The sequence below is a fragment of the Eublepharis macularius genome, chromosome 14, assembly GCF_028583425.1.
Source record: "Eublepharis macularius isolate TG4126 chromosome 14, MPM_Emac_v1.0, whole genome shotgun sequence".
NCBI lineage: Eukaryota > Metazoa > Chordata > Lepidosauria > Squamata > Eublepharidae > Eublepharis > Eublepharis macularius.
The window spans coordinates 20,032,241-20,048,555 of NC_072803.1; the positions used below are offsets into that span (position 1 = coordinate 20,032,241).

The 16,315-nt window shown below is 46.3% G+C and overlaps 1 protein-coding gene across 1 annotated transcript in view; it reads right to left on the minus strand.

The window, feature by feature from the left end:
* Positions 1–206: 206 nt before the first annotated feature.
* ROBO4 (roundabout guidance receptor 4) overlaps positions 207–16,315 on the minus strand; it is a 77,251-nt gene continuing 61,142 nt past the window's right edge. Inside the window, exons 18-20 of the mRNA XM_054998639.1 lie at positions 11,844–12,250; positions 5,960–6,223; positions 207–1,638 (exon numbers count right to left, since the gene is read on the minus strand). Coding sequence (XP_054854614.1) covers positions 1,463–1,638; positions 5,960–6,223; positions 11,844–12,250 — 847 coding nt within the window. The 3' untranslated portion in view covers positions 207–1,462. The remainder of the gene's footprint in view (positions 1,639–5,959; positions 6,224–11,843; positions 12,251–16,315) is intronic.

Sequence of the window (16,315 nt, forward strand, 5' to 3'; positions counted from 1 at the left end):
GCCTGCTTGAGAGGAGGGTGGGCTAGAAATTGAATAAGTTGTTGTTGTTGTTGTTGTTGTTGTTGTTGTTGTTGTTGTTGTACACCTGGTATTCAGTGGTATACTATCTCTGAACATGAAGGTTTCATTGAAGCAGCAAAGTAAACCCATGATGCATAGCCCATATGTAATACTTGGTTTGGCCCCAGAGGACAGATGACACAGTCTGGAAAAAAAAAGTTTATTTACAAAATAAGGCCACAAAACCTGTTAGTAGCTGAGCGGTATCAGGCGTGATTAGTAGAACAGACATCCCCCAAAAGAGAAGCATTTGTAGCTATGTGGATAGCAACAATAGGAATAACCAAAAGTGCAAAAGACTTGCCCAAACCTTTTACAAGAATGATTTCCATCTCTTGCTTTGCAGATTCTGGGTTGTTTCTTTTTTTTTTTTTAAATGAAGCCATCCCAAGCAGCAGTGAGATCTCCGCCTGAACCTAGAGCGCCCTTTCAAATTCACAACCGTGTGCATCAATAGTAAGTAGGAGATCAGAAACAGCGGGACTTTTCCCCCCTTAGAAATGTCCTGGCCAACAGCCAAGCCAGATGGTGGCTCAGATCTATCTTGGGAAGGAAGCCAGTAGCAAAATGCCCAGGGAACTTTCCTTCATTATCCTTGGTCTGATCTCCACCTCCAATCAACAAATGCCCCGGCCTCCTTCTGTTAGAGATTTGATCTGCAATATTTGGCAGGTGAACAGCAGCAAAGAACAAAACGGGCTCACCTGCCGTGTGGCATAATGATTAGACAAGGATCTGGAAGGACTGAATTCAAATTCCTTCCTAGCCTTGAAACTCACTGGGTGACCCTGGGACAGTTATTCTCTCTCAATCTAACCTACTTCTCAAGGTTGTTGTGAGGATAAAATGGGGAAGGGAGACCTGGGTAAGCTGCCCTAACACTCTTGATAGAAAGGTGGAGTTAAAATATACTAGGTAGCTAGAAACTGCAGTTTGGGGGACAGCTACAGTCACTGGTCCAAAACACGGCCAGCCTGGATCTCCGACAAGGAATGTCGGATGCTGAGGTGAGAAAGTAGGATATCTGACTCACAGAATAGGCAATAGTCTGAAGCAGCCACAAAGCTAAGAATGTTGTGACACAGGCAAGGACCCTTCTTCAGAGGATGCAGCCTGAAAAATCGCCCATTGCTCCGAATGACAAGGTGGCTCAAGCGAACCATATCCTAACTCCAGGGGGCAGAAACAGCTGGAGAAATCACAGACCTGTCCCCTCTGTGGAGGAACACCAGTGGAAATTATTCCCAAGAATGCAATGCAGTCAACGGGGGGCGGGGGGGGGGGGTTGATCAAGGCCTAGATTCTCAAAGCTCTCCCAGCCAGTCCGCTTGCATCATGGCACTCTCTCAAAGACACATAGGGTGGCTTTCAGATGACTCCGTTCCTGGACGATGCCCACTTCTCAAGGACTGCTTTCTGGCTTTTGTTTCTGAATGGCGGGCTTTCCCATCACTGCTTCCTCGCCTCTTTTAGAAATGGCAGAGGCTCCTGACCCAGTGTTGTGGGTGCTAGCGAGAGAGGCCTGGCTGGCACTGACTGCTCTGTCTGGGTAACTGATCGAATCAGACACGCAGGCACCTGAAAAGAAACAATCCGTTGTTAGTAATGCCTGCGGGGGAGCTTCCAGCCCGCTCAAATTCCAGGGCGGAGGACAAGAACTTTGGGCAAAGCAACAAGCCATCTTTTTGACAGGCAAAAGAAATATCCCAACAGAGGACCTGTTCAAATGCATTTCCCCTGCAGGCCTGATCCCAGTACACATAAGGGCAGATTCCCTATAGCAGGGCTTTGTTCACCAGAGGCCAATGGGCTGCAGGTCCCCATGCCTCCCCCACCCAATCCAAAGCAATGTATTATGTAGCCAGCAGACATTCTTTGGTAAAAGATCAGGCAGCATGGTCGATAGAATTGTCCCTAGAGTTGCCTGATCTGTAGCGTGTGAAGCGTTTCTCAACGCTTATCTCACAGAAGGAAAAGCTTCACCTGCTAGATCTCTGCATGTCAGGCTGTTGTTTCAGAGCAGGAATTGGGCAGTTCAAATTCATTGATCTATTTCTTCCCTACTTTTTGTATACTTAGCATAAATCACTAAAACAACCTCAAGAAAATCTATTGGACAGTGCCCATAACATTATGGGAGACCTGCTCCCCTTTTGCCAGTGTGGTGAGTGTCAGACTAGGATCTGGGAGACCCAGGTTCGAATCCACACCCTTGAAACTTGCTGGGTAACCTTGGGCCAGTTATGCACTCTCAGCCTAGCCACCTCACAAGGTTGTTGTGAGGATAAACTGGAGGAAAGAAGAATGATGTAAGCCACTTGGGGGCCCCATTGGGGAGAAAGGCGAGGTAAATAAATAAAAGTTAAATTGTCATGTACATTTTTCAAATTTTGGTTTTACTTTCACATTATGCTGTCATGAATGGCAAGATCTAAAATGCTCCAGATGCCCTTCTGTGCTAGAATTGTCAACTTTCGTACCTGCCATGAATCCTTCATTTCCAGCTGTAATAACTCAAGACAGTTTGTGTCTTGCAGTTTGTGTGACTAAATGGCCCAGAATTGGCTCCTATATCTTTAAATAGTGCAGAAAAAAGAATCTAGCAGCTGCAGCTTGCTATACTAGAATGAGAAAAAACTGCTGCACCTTTTAAAAATGCCTTTTCCTATCATCAAAGGCAATGGAATTCTGTCCTGCTTTGCACTTGGTCACCCGAACTAATAAATGCTGATCAGTGGCTGATCCCCTCTTATGGTGGAGACTGGTAAGATGAACTCAGTTTAAGAGCCTACATTACTACAAGTCCAGATGCGTATAGATCTCTACAGTAGGGATCTGCATTCAGATGTTAACCAATAATCGAACTGAAACTATCCTAATTGTTATCATAGTTATTATAAATAATCTAAATCTAACAGTCAGTAAGATTTGGAAACTTTGTAGGTATCCATTATTCTGGTGTCTGGCTGTCTGGTTAACAGTTCACAGAGGTCAGAGTGATTTGACAGCTATGTAACAGGCAGGGATGTTTTCCAATGAAAACAGTAATATCAATCTTGTCACTAAAGAGGATTGCCTGATAGGCCTACCTCTCCAAAGCAGGCCAATTCTCTGTCTCTGCTCTCAACCTCATGTACTGAGAGCCAAGCTACAAGTGATGCCTGACACAGGTTGGACACTTGTCAACTTCCCTCAAGTTTTGATGGGAAATGTAGGCATCTTGGTCTTGCAGCTGTAATGGAGAGCCAAGCTGTAAAACCAGGACGCCTACATTTTCCATCAAAACTTGAGGGAAGCTGACAAGTGTCCAACCTGTATAAGGCGTCACTTATAGCTTGGCTCTGAGAGAGTGTGCTATGTCCAACACTCTCAATACCCACAGACAATATTTTTTTGAATAGTGTATATTTTTCAGCTTTGGCTTGGGTGATTGGAAACTCAGTTACCATACAAACCTCAAAAATATGCATGTTGTCCTATTCACACAAAATGGTGATCACGCATATCAAGAGGACCATGCATAGTATACTTTCCCAGTATGTGGGCTGGCAGCACCAAAATTTGACCCCTGAACAGGGCTACTGAGAAGTGGCCACTCCTTCTTGCAGCGTTCCGATCTAAAGCGGCAGGGGCAGAGGGCACAGGCTGTAGCGGAATCTTCCATCCAACGAGGCCATCACTAATCGAACTTCTTTTTCCTGCTCACTGAGGCGCAAAGGTGTGGGAGGCCATCACAGCGCCTGTCAGTCAGGCACAGCATTGGAAATCAATGAATCTTTCCCCCTCCCACTTTACACTCTTGAAGCAGCACAGAGGGGACAGATGCTGGACTGAACTCACTACGAGAGCCGTTGGCTGCTCACAGATAGGAACAGCAGGAAGGAATTAACCCCTTCCTCAAAGAGCTGACAAAATCCTCAAAAGAAATACGTTTGCTGATGTGCAAGGGTGATAACGACCCAAACCAGCATACACAACGCAGTCAGTTGAGCTGGCTCTGTGTCATCAGGCAATGAAAGAACAACAGCTGGGCCTTCTGCTCTTCTGAGAAGCAGTAGTTGGCAGGAACTAGGGTTGCCAACAGACCTGGAGATAAAATGCTGGAGCGGCGTGGAGGGCAATCTAAGCTCCCCTCTGTCTGGAGATCAGGGGGCGGGGCCACCGGCCATGTGACCATTTTCTCCGAGGGCAACCCACTGAGTTCCACCACCTCTTTTCCCAGAAAAAAAGCCCGGCTGCTTAGTAGCAGATTAAGCTGCTGTTAAAGAGGTAATTCATACAGGATGGGGCTGGGACTCACAGGCAGAGAACGTGCTTTGCATCTATGAGGCCCAGGCTCAATCTTGGCATCTCCAGTTAAACCCAGTCTCATAAATGGCTTGCATTGTCTGAGAAAGACCCTTTTTTGCCAGATGAAAAGGTTGCTGCTTGTCCAAGTAGATAATATGGAGCTACATGGACCAATGGCCAAACTCAACTGAATCTTATGTATTCAAAGGCAGTAACCCATTCAGGGAGCAAGATATCAAATCAGTTGCCATTGGCAAGGTTCAGATAAGTGAATCTGAGAGGATTTCAGCTTTCGAAGTGAAAGTACTGCAGAGGGTTTTTTAAAGAAAAAAGCAGCCATTGGCAAAATTCTCTCCTCTCCCTTGTTCTCAAATGCACAGAAATCTCTAAGGTTGAAAGGTTAGCTATCCCTCTGCTACGGGGTGATAAATGTCAGTTTGCTATGTTCAAACAAAGCCTTAGCAAACCAAGAGAATATTGTTTGATCATATGAAGACGGGAGAGCATTGGCTGTTCTAAGCAGCAGCCCCTCTCCAGGCAGAAGGAAGTCTTTCCTGACACTCGCTACCAGAGATCTTTCAACTGGAGATGCCAAGGACTGACCTTGGAGCCTTCTGCATGGAAACCAGTGAGCCACGGCTCCTTTCCAAATTTCTGCCAAGTGCTGACCCTGACTAGGCTGGGCACCTGTACTCTTCTTAGACTTAAATGCTTCCTGCCCACCATCATCTCAGGACTAAAAAGTCAGAACTTTGGGGTGCGAGTATCTTCTTCCTGGAGCTTTTTCCCTTGGTTTAACTTGATAGATTGGGAATCCGATGGAATAGCAAACTACTGTATTCCTCCATTGGAAGTTTACATGACAAAACAGAATGCCAAAGGGCAGGGGTCATTTCGTAGAAAAAGAGCTGGAGGAACTCATTAGCATAACTCATTAGCATATACCACACCCCCTGACATCACTTATCCTGGCTGTTTTGGACCCAATCCTGGCCATTCAGGGCTGAAATTGGGCCCAAAATGGCAAAAAGGGACTGAAAATGGACAAAAAGGGGCCTAAAATGATCAGGCTGCTGCTGAGCGGGAGAGTGATCCAGCGCCCGTCAGAGGCCTGATCCGTGTCGTTTCAGCCCCAATCCAGGCCAAAACGGGCCCAAAATGGCTGAGAGTCTGGTGGGCGGGGCCACCTGACATGTGACCTCTTTGGGGAACTGCCGGAACTGTGTTCTGGTGCGTTCCCCCTCAAAATGAGCCTTGCCGAAGGGAATATTTATGGATGCTTGGGATGGGGGAGGGGGACACACAAAATGATGCTGACTTAGTCCACTCCTGTATCTTCAATAGTTGGACTGACGATTAGCAAGTGCAATGTCTCCTCTTACTTTTGTGACATTACAAGCTACCCCAGGCGAAATTCCCTCTGCTCTGCTAGACAGACAAGGCAGACCACGGTCTGTTTATGGCCCCAAGATGCTGGCAGTGTTGCAAGTATAAATGTAGCAAAACCATCAGGTGGGTTCACAGCGATGGACCAAAATCTGCCAACCCTCCCCATCCCGATCAGCAGCTGACCCTCTTTCCTGAAGCACACTGGAGCGACTGCACTTGCCCTTTGTCCCCGGTGAGGGGGAAGCCAGTTTCTGGGTCTCTCCCAGGGTTGTCTTCCCTTCTCTGAGCTGTGGGGTGGCGCCCCAGTTCTCAGCCGGCTGTGGCTGCTTGTACTTGGCTTCCATCTCATTCACCCAATCTGTGCTCCACTCCCACACGGGGAGGGGCTGTGGTCTGGCCTTCTGCTGAGCATCCTCCAGGTTCTCAGTGGTGCCATGTGGACGCATGATCCCATTGTGGGGAGGAGAAGACGAGGGCAAAAAGTCTGGGAGGAAAAAGAAGACGCGCATCATTATCCCTTTAAGTACACAGTAAGGTGGGCAGCCACAGGATAAGACTGCCCCCCCCCCGCCAGACCCAACTGGAACGATGAAATGTATAAGCACAGCATCAGTAATGCAGGGCAGTACCCTTGCACTCTGTCCTGTATACAGACTCACCAGTCTCAGCTTGCCCAGCTGTATTAAGTCTATTCATGATCAAAAGCTTGACTGGCCTTTCAATAATATGATAGTGATGAAAACAAACCCAATATTTGCACATCCTCTGTTAACACATTCCTTTATCATCCAAGATCCAGTCTCAATAGCTACCTTTTTCTAAAAATTCACTCTTTCAGTAAGGTATACATTACCCCCCACTCCCCACCTCAAAATAATTATATCTTCTGCTGAATGGCCTGGTACGGCAGTCAGAAGTGGAGCAATTATGTCTTTTCTAACTCCCTTTATAGTGATTACTAAACAATCTCTGCACAACAAGAACAGAAACAAGCATATTTGCTTGTTATCACCTTCAAGGATAGCTGATGGCAAAACGTTACAGCATGCTAACATAAAAAGCTCTCTTTATACTTTGGTACTGTTAAGATGTTTTTAAATACTTTGCATGCTTCTTAAAAACTGGGAAGTTTATATCTGCAGTTAAAGATAAATAAGATCTATGTGCCACTCCATACGCAGTCTGGAAATCTATATTATAGCCATATGAGGTTATTTTCTTTCTTTCTTCCTGGAGACTGATCAGGAGGAGACTGAGGGATTTTAGATTCCAATATCCCCATTTGTTTTGTTTTGTTTCTGAGCTACATGCAACCAGGGCATTTTTTCTGGGAAAAGAGGTGGGGGAACTCAGTGGTGGAACTCAAGACCGCACAATTACGTCATTTTGGGTCAGCTGGAACAAGGGGGGAGTTTTTTAACGTTTAAATTGCCCTCTGCGAAAATGGTCACATGGCTGGTGGCCCCGCCCCCTGATCTCCAGACAGAGGGAAGTTTAAATTGCCCTCCACGCGGCTCAGCAGCGCAGAAGGCAATCTAAACTCTCCTCCATCTGGAGATCAGGGGGCGGGGCCATTGGCCACGTGACCATTTTTAAGAGATGCCGGAACGCCGTTCCACCGCGTTCCCACTGAAAAAAAAGCCCTACATACAACACAGCAGAAAGTTGTCTGATGCACCACCAATTTAAGCCCTCAAGTTAGGCCCTGGATGAAATGATGAAGTAATGGAAGCCAGATACAACCAGGCCATTCCCTCATCCAGTATAACTCAAGAAGACCACAGAAATCTGTTTTATATTTTTTCTAAAGGATAAATCATTCAGATCAAGGCCAAAGTGCTGGCCTGATGGCCTGTTAACTTGTGTGCCATTTTCCCAATACGTGGTGATTTCTTATATAGAGTCAGACTGTTAGTTTATCAAGGTCAGCTTCATCTATTGTGGCTGGCAGTGACTCTGTAGCATCTTAGTCAGAGGTCTTTCATATTGCCTACCTCCTGAGCCTTTTAACTGGAGTTGCTGGGGATTGAACCTAGGGCCTTCTGTCTACAAAGCAGATACTCTGTCTCTGAGCCACGGCACCTCCCCGATGCACAGCAACTCCTCCCAAACTCCTGTTTTCCCTATAGTAGATCCTAATCACTGGTCTTTCTCATCACTCACTCGAAGCACTCATTGTTCTACATTCTGAGGAACAGAAAGAATTTTGCAGCCAAATCTGCAAATCTGAGCTGCTGCTGCTGAGTAGGTTTCAAACATCAACTCAACTAGGCAAACTCTCTTTCAGCCTTGAACTCCTGCATGCCCCCTCTCGTAATATGGGGCTAATAGTACTGGTCTACATTATGGGGTTGTTGTGAAAACTATTTAGATAATGTGCACAAGGGAAAGGGTTGTAATAAATATTGGTGTGTATCCAACTATCCATGGACTTTATAGGAACTCTGCTCTACTCTCCTGCTACAGCCCCCTGAGTGTCACCTAGGGTTGCCACGTCCAGGGTGGCAAATTCCTAGAGATTTTGGGGGGTGGAGCCTAGAGAGGGTAGGGTGTGAGTAGGGGAGGAGCCTCAGCGGGGTATAATGCCATAGAGTTCACCCTTCAGAGCAGCCATTTTCTCCAGGGGAACTGGTCTCTGTTGCCTGGAGATCAGTTGTAATTCCAGGAGATCTCCAGCTACCACCTGGAGGCTGGCAACCCCAGTGTCACCCCCGCCCCCAATTTTGTTCTTGAGGTGTCGGTGGAGGGGACAAAGCATAGGGGGCAAAGTGGGGGCCTGCAGTGGGAGAGAGAATTGGCAGAAATGCTGTTCAGTCAGAGAAACTGTGGAGTTGTATACATGCCACTGAAATATTTTTGGTCATTGCAGCTTTTATTTTTGGAATGTATTTTTGATGCTAGATCTGTTCTTTGATGCAAAATGTAGAGACAGGAGAATGGCAGTCACAAACTGCAGCATTTTGACCCTGCACTGAATTCCAGCTGGAGAGGCTCACGTTTTTTAAAGAAATGCTCGAAAGGGTAACATGCGACGGACCGTGAATTCATAGTATGGGAACATGGCAATTTGGGTCAGCAGGAGGAGCTGAACGCTCATGAGCAGTCTTGCCACCATGGTATTTGTAAAGTGGTCTTGGACAAACAGGAGACCCCACCGGAGCTAACTTCATCATTTTGCTCAAGAACGTTGTGAACACGCTATTGCTGCTCCCCTGAGCATTTTAGAACAAAATGTACTGTGATGTAAAGGACAGGAAACCAGTTGGAAGCCAAAGAGGCCCGTCTAGGTCAATCGGACTAAGTCTGACATGACCTCGCTACGGTGTCCTTTGAGGAAGAAAGGTGGAATCTGTCTTATTTAACTGACAGACCCAGGAACAACTTCAAAGAAATCAAGGAAAGGAGAAGAGGGCCTGTTTCTGCCTCTGAGAGAAAGGTGACCAGGAGCAGCCATCCAGCCATTTGCTCAGGGATTCTCAGCATGTTTGTGCCTGGAAGGTCTTTTCCTTTTGCATTTTTGCTGGCTCCATCAATTTTGTCATTTATGACTCAAAGTTTGCTATACAGGTTGGGGGGGGGGACTCGAAACAAAAGCCTCATTCTAACAGCAACTGAGAATTACTGCAGTGATAAATCAAGCTGCACTTTCCTGGCCGTCTGCCTTATTACTAGGAACAAAGATTGAATGGAAGTGCCCAGAACCTGAGCAGCAGATACAATATAAATCAATTCGGCTGTCGAGGACTCCGGAGAGAGATCATGCTCTGCCTGCAACTGAACCCCGCTGTCCCAGAGACCATCTCTGGGGAAGGCAAGCAAACGCTGTAGGTTCTGCTAACACTTGTAGGGCTTGTTAGGGTGGGGAGGAGCCCAGAAGAGCTCCAGTTTTTAATCAAGACCTGCTAAAATCTCTCTCAGATAAGTTAATGTATACTGAAGGGTAAGTAAAGGTTGGGAGAACTCCAAAACAACTAGGTTTGCCAGACTGAGCCTGGCAACCAGCAGGAGAGTTGGGGGCAGGGACACAGTGGAGGGGGGGTGGTCGATGTTGCAGCCATGATGTTGTTGTCAGGTAATTCTAGGAATTGCTAGAAACTCTATGGTTTACCATAGATCACCATATGGTAAAATAATAGTTTCCAATGATTCTTAGAGATACCCACCATCACTTCCAAGTTTTCTGAGAAGTCACACTGTTATGCCCACAATGTTGTTGGTCCCCCCACCACCACCTGTAGCAGCCACCCAATGGCCTAAGGATATTGCCTTGCCCCTTGTCCAAGCAGCTGCTTTTGTGCTACCTGGGGACATCCTGTCGATTACACTGGGCCAATGTAGATCTTTCCACATTTTGGCATCAATCCCCACTCCCTTTTCAGTGCTATCCTAGAACATGATTTCACATTCACACCTTCAAACCCTGGTTTCAAACCCTTCTTCAAAGGGAAGCTGAATTAGCATTAACCATGGTTGACACTGGTGCTGCAGTAATACTATCATTAAGCCTGCTGGGGGAGGAGCAGGGGGGGCAGGATTTGGGCCAGAGAAGAGGCGCTGGGGAAGAGAGTAAGATTAAGACAAGGCCAGCATTCTGTCTGCATGGTCCCATAACTGTTTAGGACTTCAAGCATTGCTACATCTAGGGACTCCCCTCTGTCCCTGTCTGATAAACCAAGAGAAATTATACAGGTAGCAAAATAATTTCATCAAGTTGTTACTAGCCTATACCACATCCGACAGTAAAAAGGGGGTCACCTATATGATGTGAAATGAAGCCCCGAACTAAAAAAAAAACAGCGTATCAGCTTAGAATCCTTTCCCTTGACATTTTAGGCTTCCATGTGATTCATGGGGGGAGCACTCAGAAATGGCTTCCCACCCTCAAGGCTTCCCACTTTCTTTTAGAGGTTCTGCTGCTGTGCCTTGAACTATAGCCTGATGCACAGAGAGGTAGAGGGTGGATTTTTTTCCCCCTCTACATTGTCATGCCAGGAAAATCTTCACTGGTTAAAATGATCATGAATTACATATCACATAGATCAATTGCCTACCATCTCCAAAAGGCACCCAGGACAATACAGGCAAAAATAAGAGAGAGACTTGTGGCCCTGTGAAGACTAATTAATTGTTTGCAGCAGCATCTTCTGCCAGCCAGGGACACTTCTTCAGATTCGTGAACGGGTGCATTCAGTAGGCAGACAGCTATATAAACAGATTAGATCCATCTACATTAGGTACAAGTTGCTCTGTGAGGCTATTTATATATTAATTTACCTAACCCCTCACCCCACACTCCAATACCATTTCTCCAGTCAAAAATATGCCTTCTGTGGTCCTTCTAGTTCTGGTAAGGAGGAGAAAAGATATATTGCAGCTCTCCTTCCCAGGCCTCAAAGCGTCCTGAGGGACCAGTTTTGATTAGGGCCCTTTTCACACTGCTTACCTGCTGCCGCAACGACGCGAAATATCACGCAAAAAACGCGGAACATTGCATTTTCTCGCGTGAGATTTATGCGACATTGCGTAAATCTCGTGCGAGAAAACGCAATGTTCCGCGGTTTTTGCGCGATATTTCACGTTGTTGCGGCAGCAGGTAAGCAGTGTGAAAAGGGCCAAGGAAAATGGCACGAGAAGAAAAATGACCACACCCTGCTCTGATTCATATTGGGGAACACACACACACACACACACACACACACACACACACACACACACACACACACACATACCCCTCTAACTTCTCTTAACTGAACAATACGGAAAGGCACTGAAATGCATTCTAGTTCAAAGAGTGGCAAAGTGGCTGTGGTGCTATGAATGTCAGCAGCCAAAGAGGAGTGGGGCCAGACAGTTTTCTAGCTACCTCCAGTGTGGTTTCTTCGCCCCTTTGAAAAGTGCTGACCATTTCTGAGAAATGAAAGAGGGGCTGCCAAAAAAGCTGTACAATTTGGAGAAGAGCAGGGGGAGGCCCTCCAGGCTACAAGGACAGCCCACGCCCTCTGGTATGGAAGGAAGCCTGCTTGTTTGGGATCTCAGAACAGGGACGCAGTTCACACCCAGACACAATTCTTTCTGACTGGGGAGGGATGAGAGGTGGCAATTACCTGTCAGGGCTCTGTCAACCTCCCTCTGAGTCAGCCCAAAGCAGAAACTGTCCACCGCCACAGCCAGAGCCTGAGCAAAATTGGCATCCAGGAGGAAGGAGCCATCGGAGGAGCTGACCAGGCTGCAGCGGGTACTGGTGCCATTGTCCTCAGAGACGGAGCCCCACCCGTTGAGCAGGGAGCCCCCCAGGGAAGCTTCATCCTCACTCAGGCTGGACGAGGGAGTCCTGCAGAAACCGCGGAAGAACTTCGTGGGATGACAGCCCCCCTCCGGCAGGGCAGAGCCTTCTCCCTCATCTACCCCCTCGCTTTCCAGCAGCTCTGAGTCCAGCGGGCCGCAGATATATCCATAGGTGTGAGGTGGAGACAAAGCCCGAGGTGTAGCAGAGGAGCCGTCGCTCTGGTTCCTTGGGAGAAAGGGCACAACAGCTGGTATCAGAAATGGATAAAAATCAAGACTTCCAACACAATGAGCTAAATGAATCACCCCCCTCAGCAGGCTCTGGGCCCAGAAACCTTTCACAGGCCTCCAGAAGCCTTATTTTAAATGGCAGGATATGGCTTTAGATACAGAATGCCAAGAAAGATTCTAGTCCTCATGGTGCATGGAAGAGGAAACGGAAAGGATATAGCAATGGGGGGGAGGTAGGTTATTTTGACATTTATGCTGTTATATTTTAGGATGTCATGCACCACCCTAGGATTCTGCTGTGACAGAGCTATATGAGCTAGAATCTGGAACTTATTTGCAATGGGAGTATGTCTTACCTGACAACATTCCTGAGGACAATTCCTAATAATATCTGGCACACAAGCCCCAAACAGGAAGTATAGGAAGGAGACAAGCAACAATTTTTTCACTACCCCTCCCAAGTATGGATCCTGCAGTGTGGACCACTCTGGGTCCACAACTACTGCCATCTGCTGTGTGGACCAAAGCAAGCTGAAGAGGAACAGCAGAACCTGAAGTCATTCCAGGCACAGGGATCACGGTGATCAGCTAGTTGTGATGAACCAGTATGGTATAGTAGATCCATAGGACACTCCCAGGCAGAGTTACTCCAGCCTAAGCCCATTGGTTCCAAGGAACTCTGCACAGGATTGCACTAGGGCCATTTTCACACTGCTTACTGGCCACGGAACATCACACTGAGCTCCCGGAATGACAACGTCTTCCTGGCACGATTTCGCGCAAGAACCGTTCTCGCGCGAAATCACACCAGGAAGATGCTGTCGTTCCGGGAGCTCGGAGCAATGTTCCAAGGTCGGAGAGCATTGTGAAAACGGCCTGGGAGTGCTGGAATGAGCAAACCTGGGCCCTCCAATCCCTGATCAGCTAGTTGGAGAAATAAATCATCTCATTTACTGAAAAAGAGGCATTAGGCTCCCAGGCTCATGGATGTTTGGGTCACTGGGTTGGATCCAACCAGCTTTTCTGCTGGTGAAAACGGAAGGCAACATCTTTGAGACTTCTCAAAAAGGCTATGCGGAGAATCCTGGAGCCTACATGTACAAAAGCCGTGTGGGATTTGGGTTGTAGTATGGAGAGGAACTGGGTCAAATTGAGCGGAAAAGATGTTGGGATCCAACCCATTAAATTGACCAGTTTCTGTAAAGAATGGGCTCGTTGCCATTTGTCCTGTCTTTGCACCTTTACAGTGGGATACATCCTTTCAATGAGCGTCAGCAGCTAGACTGCACTGCATCGTTTGCTTTCTGAGTCTGTGCAGTCAGCTGCATCTACTCAGGTAATAATCACAATACCAGGGCCGTTTCCGCATGGCTTACCTCAACCCAGAACGCTGCGCAACATGATGAAAAAACCGCGGAAGATCGCGTTTTCTCGCGTGATGTTGCGCAACACCGTGCAAAACTCGCGCAAGAAAGCGCAATCTTCCGCAGTTTTTTCGGCATGTTGCGCAGCGTTCTGGGTTGAGGTAAGCTGTGCCAAAACGGCCCTGGGTACAAGATTAGCTGGATTAATGAGCAGACCCTGAAGGCACAAAAAGATGCTAAGCAATAAGTCTCAACTCAAAAAATTTCAACTGAATTTTTTCCTCATTTTAATATTTGCCCTTTCAAAAACTCACAGTGGGGCAAGATCCAGAGGAGTTACCCATGTTAGTCTGTAGTCACAAAATAGTAAAGAGCCCAGTAGCACCTTGAAGACTAATCAACTTTATTGTAGCATAAGCTTTTGAAAATCACAGCTCTCTTTGTCAGATGCATGATGCCCTTCTGTGATTCTTGAAAGCTTATGCTACAATAAAGTTGGTTAGTCTTCAAGGTGCTACTGGGCTCTTTACTATAAAAGTGGGGAAAGCAGCAGATGAGTGGTGGCAGTGGCAAGGAAGTCTTACTATGTGGGGTGGCAACGGCAAGGAAGTCTCACATGAGTTAGAATCATGCAAGCACACATCTGAATTCATTCAGACACATTCAAACAGCACTCTGAATAACCGCTAAGCAAGACATGAACACCAGCCGGTGTTCAAGCACAATGACGTGCAAGACAAGATTCCCTCTTTCAAGTTAGTGATTATCTTCTTTAGGTTTTATATGTACTTCTATATTTAAAATGATAAATCTTTAAAATTAATCTGCTGCCCAGTCAACATAGAACACTGTTTTAGGTGGCAATTCTAAGAACGCTTTCCTAGGAATAAGCCCCATTCAATGGGACTTACTTCTGAGTAAACCTGTCCATGATGGCTCCCTTGGTCTATCAAACATTGGGAATCCATTCACTGAACCAATGAACAAATAAAACACAGCAGCCCTGGCCCTAATGCAAAACTATTTTTTTTTAAAAAATTGCATATCGTACTGTAATTCAAACTACCATATTGATATTCCCTTGCGGCACACTTATTTATTTAAGTGCTCTATTAGCTTGTTCTTTAAAAAAAAATCTGAAGCAGGCCTACAACAAACAAATATGCTAAAATACATTAGCAACGAATAAAATACTAAAAAAAAAAAGTCCCAATAAAATCAAGAAAGGCAAACAGCAGGATAAAAAACATATGAAAACTGCTTAGCCAACCGTTAGTCAAATAAATAATTTAAGACAAATGAACAGTGATACCCAGTGGCTCGGGAGCCCCATGTGGCTCATTTGAGCAATACTCCCATCTGTGCTGCCCACACTCAGTGGGAAGTCTGACCACCCTCTACTTCCCTCGCTGCCTTCTCACTGTCTCCCTGGCATGATACAGAGTGACTTTCACTTGAGCAGCAAGTCGCATGCCAGGGAAAGCATGAGAGAGGAAATACACATTACAAAGTACCTAGGAATGCTCAAATGAACCTCATTTCACGTGTCCCGCCTCCAACTTTCCATGTACTCGCTTGCACAGTCACACTTCAGTTTGCTCCACGTGAGTACATTCACACAGTTCCTCAACTGTTAAAAGTATCCTAGTTTCCCCCACGTCCATTCATTGAAATACAGATCTTGACACTTTCTCACACTTTAAAGAAATGCAAATTGGCAAGTCAAAGGAGCCTACAGTACTTGTTCTCGCAGTGAAACAGAGCTGAATTGGCCCTCTGCTCTCTGGAATCACTTGCAGATGTGATCACACAAAGGGAGCTCCTGTGAAAGCGGCATTCATGGGCACTGAGCAAGAATAGCCTGCACATGAATTGAAGACCACGCATAAAATCCTGCACTTGCACATCCCCAGGTAATTTGCAGTCTATTTCCACTCTGAAAAGACAGCAAGGCTCAACAGTGGTGGGGAGAGGTACTCTGGTAATGTACAAAGTTAATTATATATTTCATATTAATAATATCACTGTAGGTGTATGTTTGGTGAGGTGGTACACAGGGTACACAGTAGCCATGTGGATCTCTGGGGCGATTTTAATTATGAATGTGGCTGTCCACAAGTCTGAGATTGGAAACAACTTGAGCAGCATCAAAATGACATCCCTGAAAACCAAATCCTGCAGCCGTTAACAAAACCATCCTAATACCAAGGGGACAGAAAAAAACCAAAACACAACCCCTACATAATCAATAAAAGGCCAAAGCCAATAAAAAGATTTTTACCTGGCATGTAAAGCCTAAAATGCTAGACGAGCTGCCGTGTGTGTCTAGCCAGTTTGGTGTAGTGGTTAAGAGCGTGGGGCTCTAATCTGGAGAACTGGGTTTGACTCCCCACTCCTCCACTTGAAGCCAGCTAGGTGACCTTGGGTCAGTCACAGCTTCTAGGAGCTCTCTCAGCCCCACCCACCTCACAGGGTGGTTGTTGTTGTGGGGATAATAATGACATACTTTGTAAACCGCTCTGAGTGTGTGTTAAGTCATCCTGAAGGGCAGTGTATAAATTGAATGTTGTTGTTGTTATTATTATGTGTTATCAAGTTGCTTCCAACTTTTGCCAACCCTATGAATTAACAACCCCCAAAACTTCCTAGCATAGATAGCCTTGCTCAGATCTTGCAAACTGAAGGCTGTGGGTTCT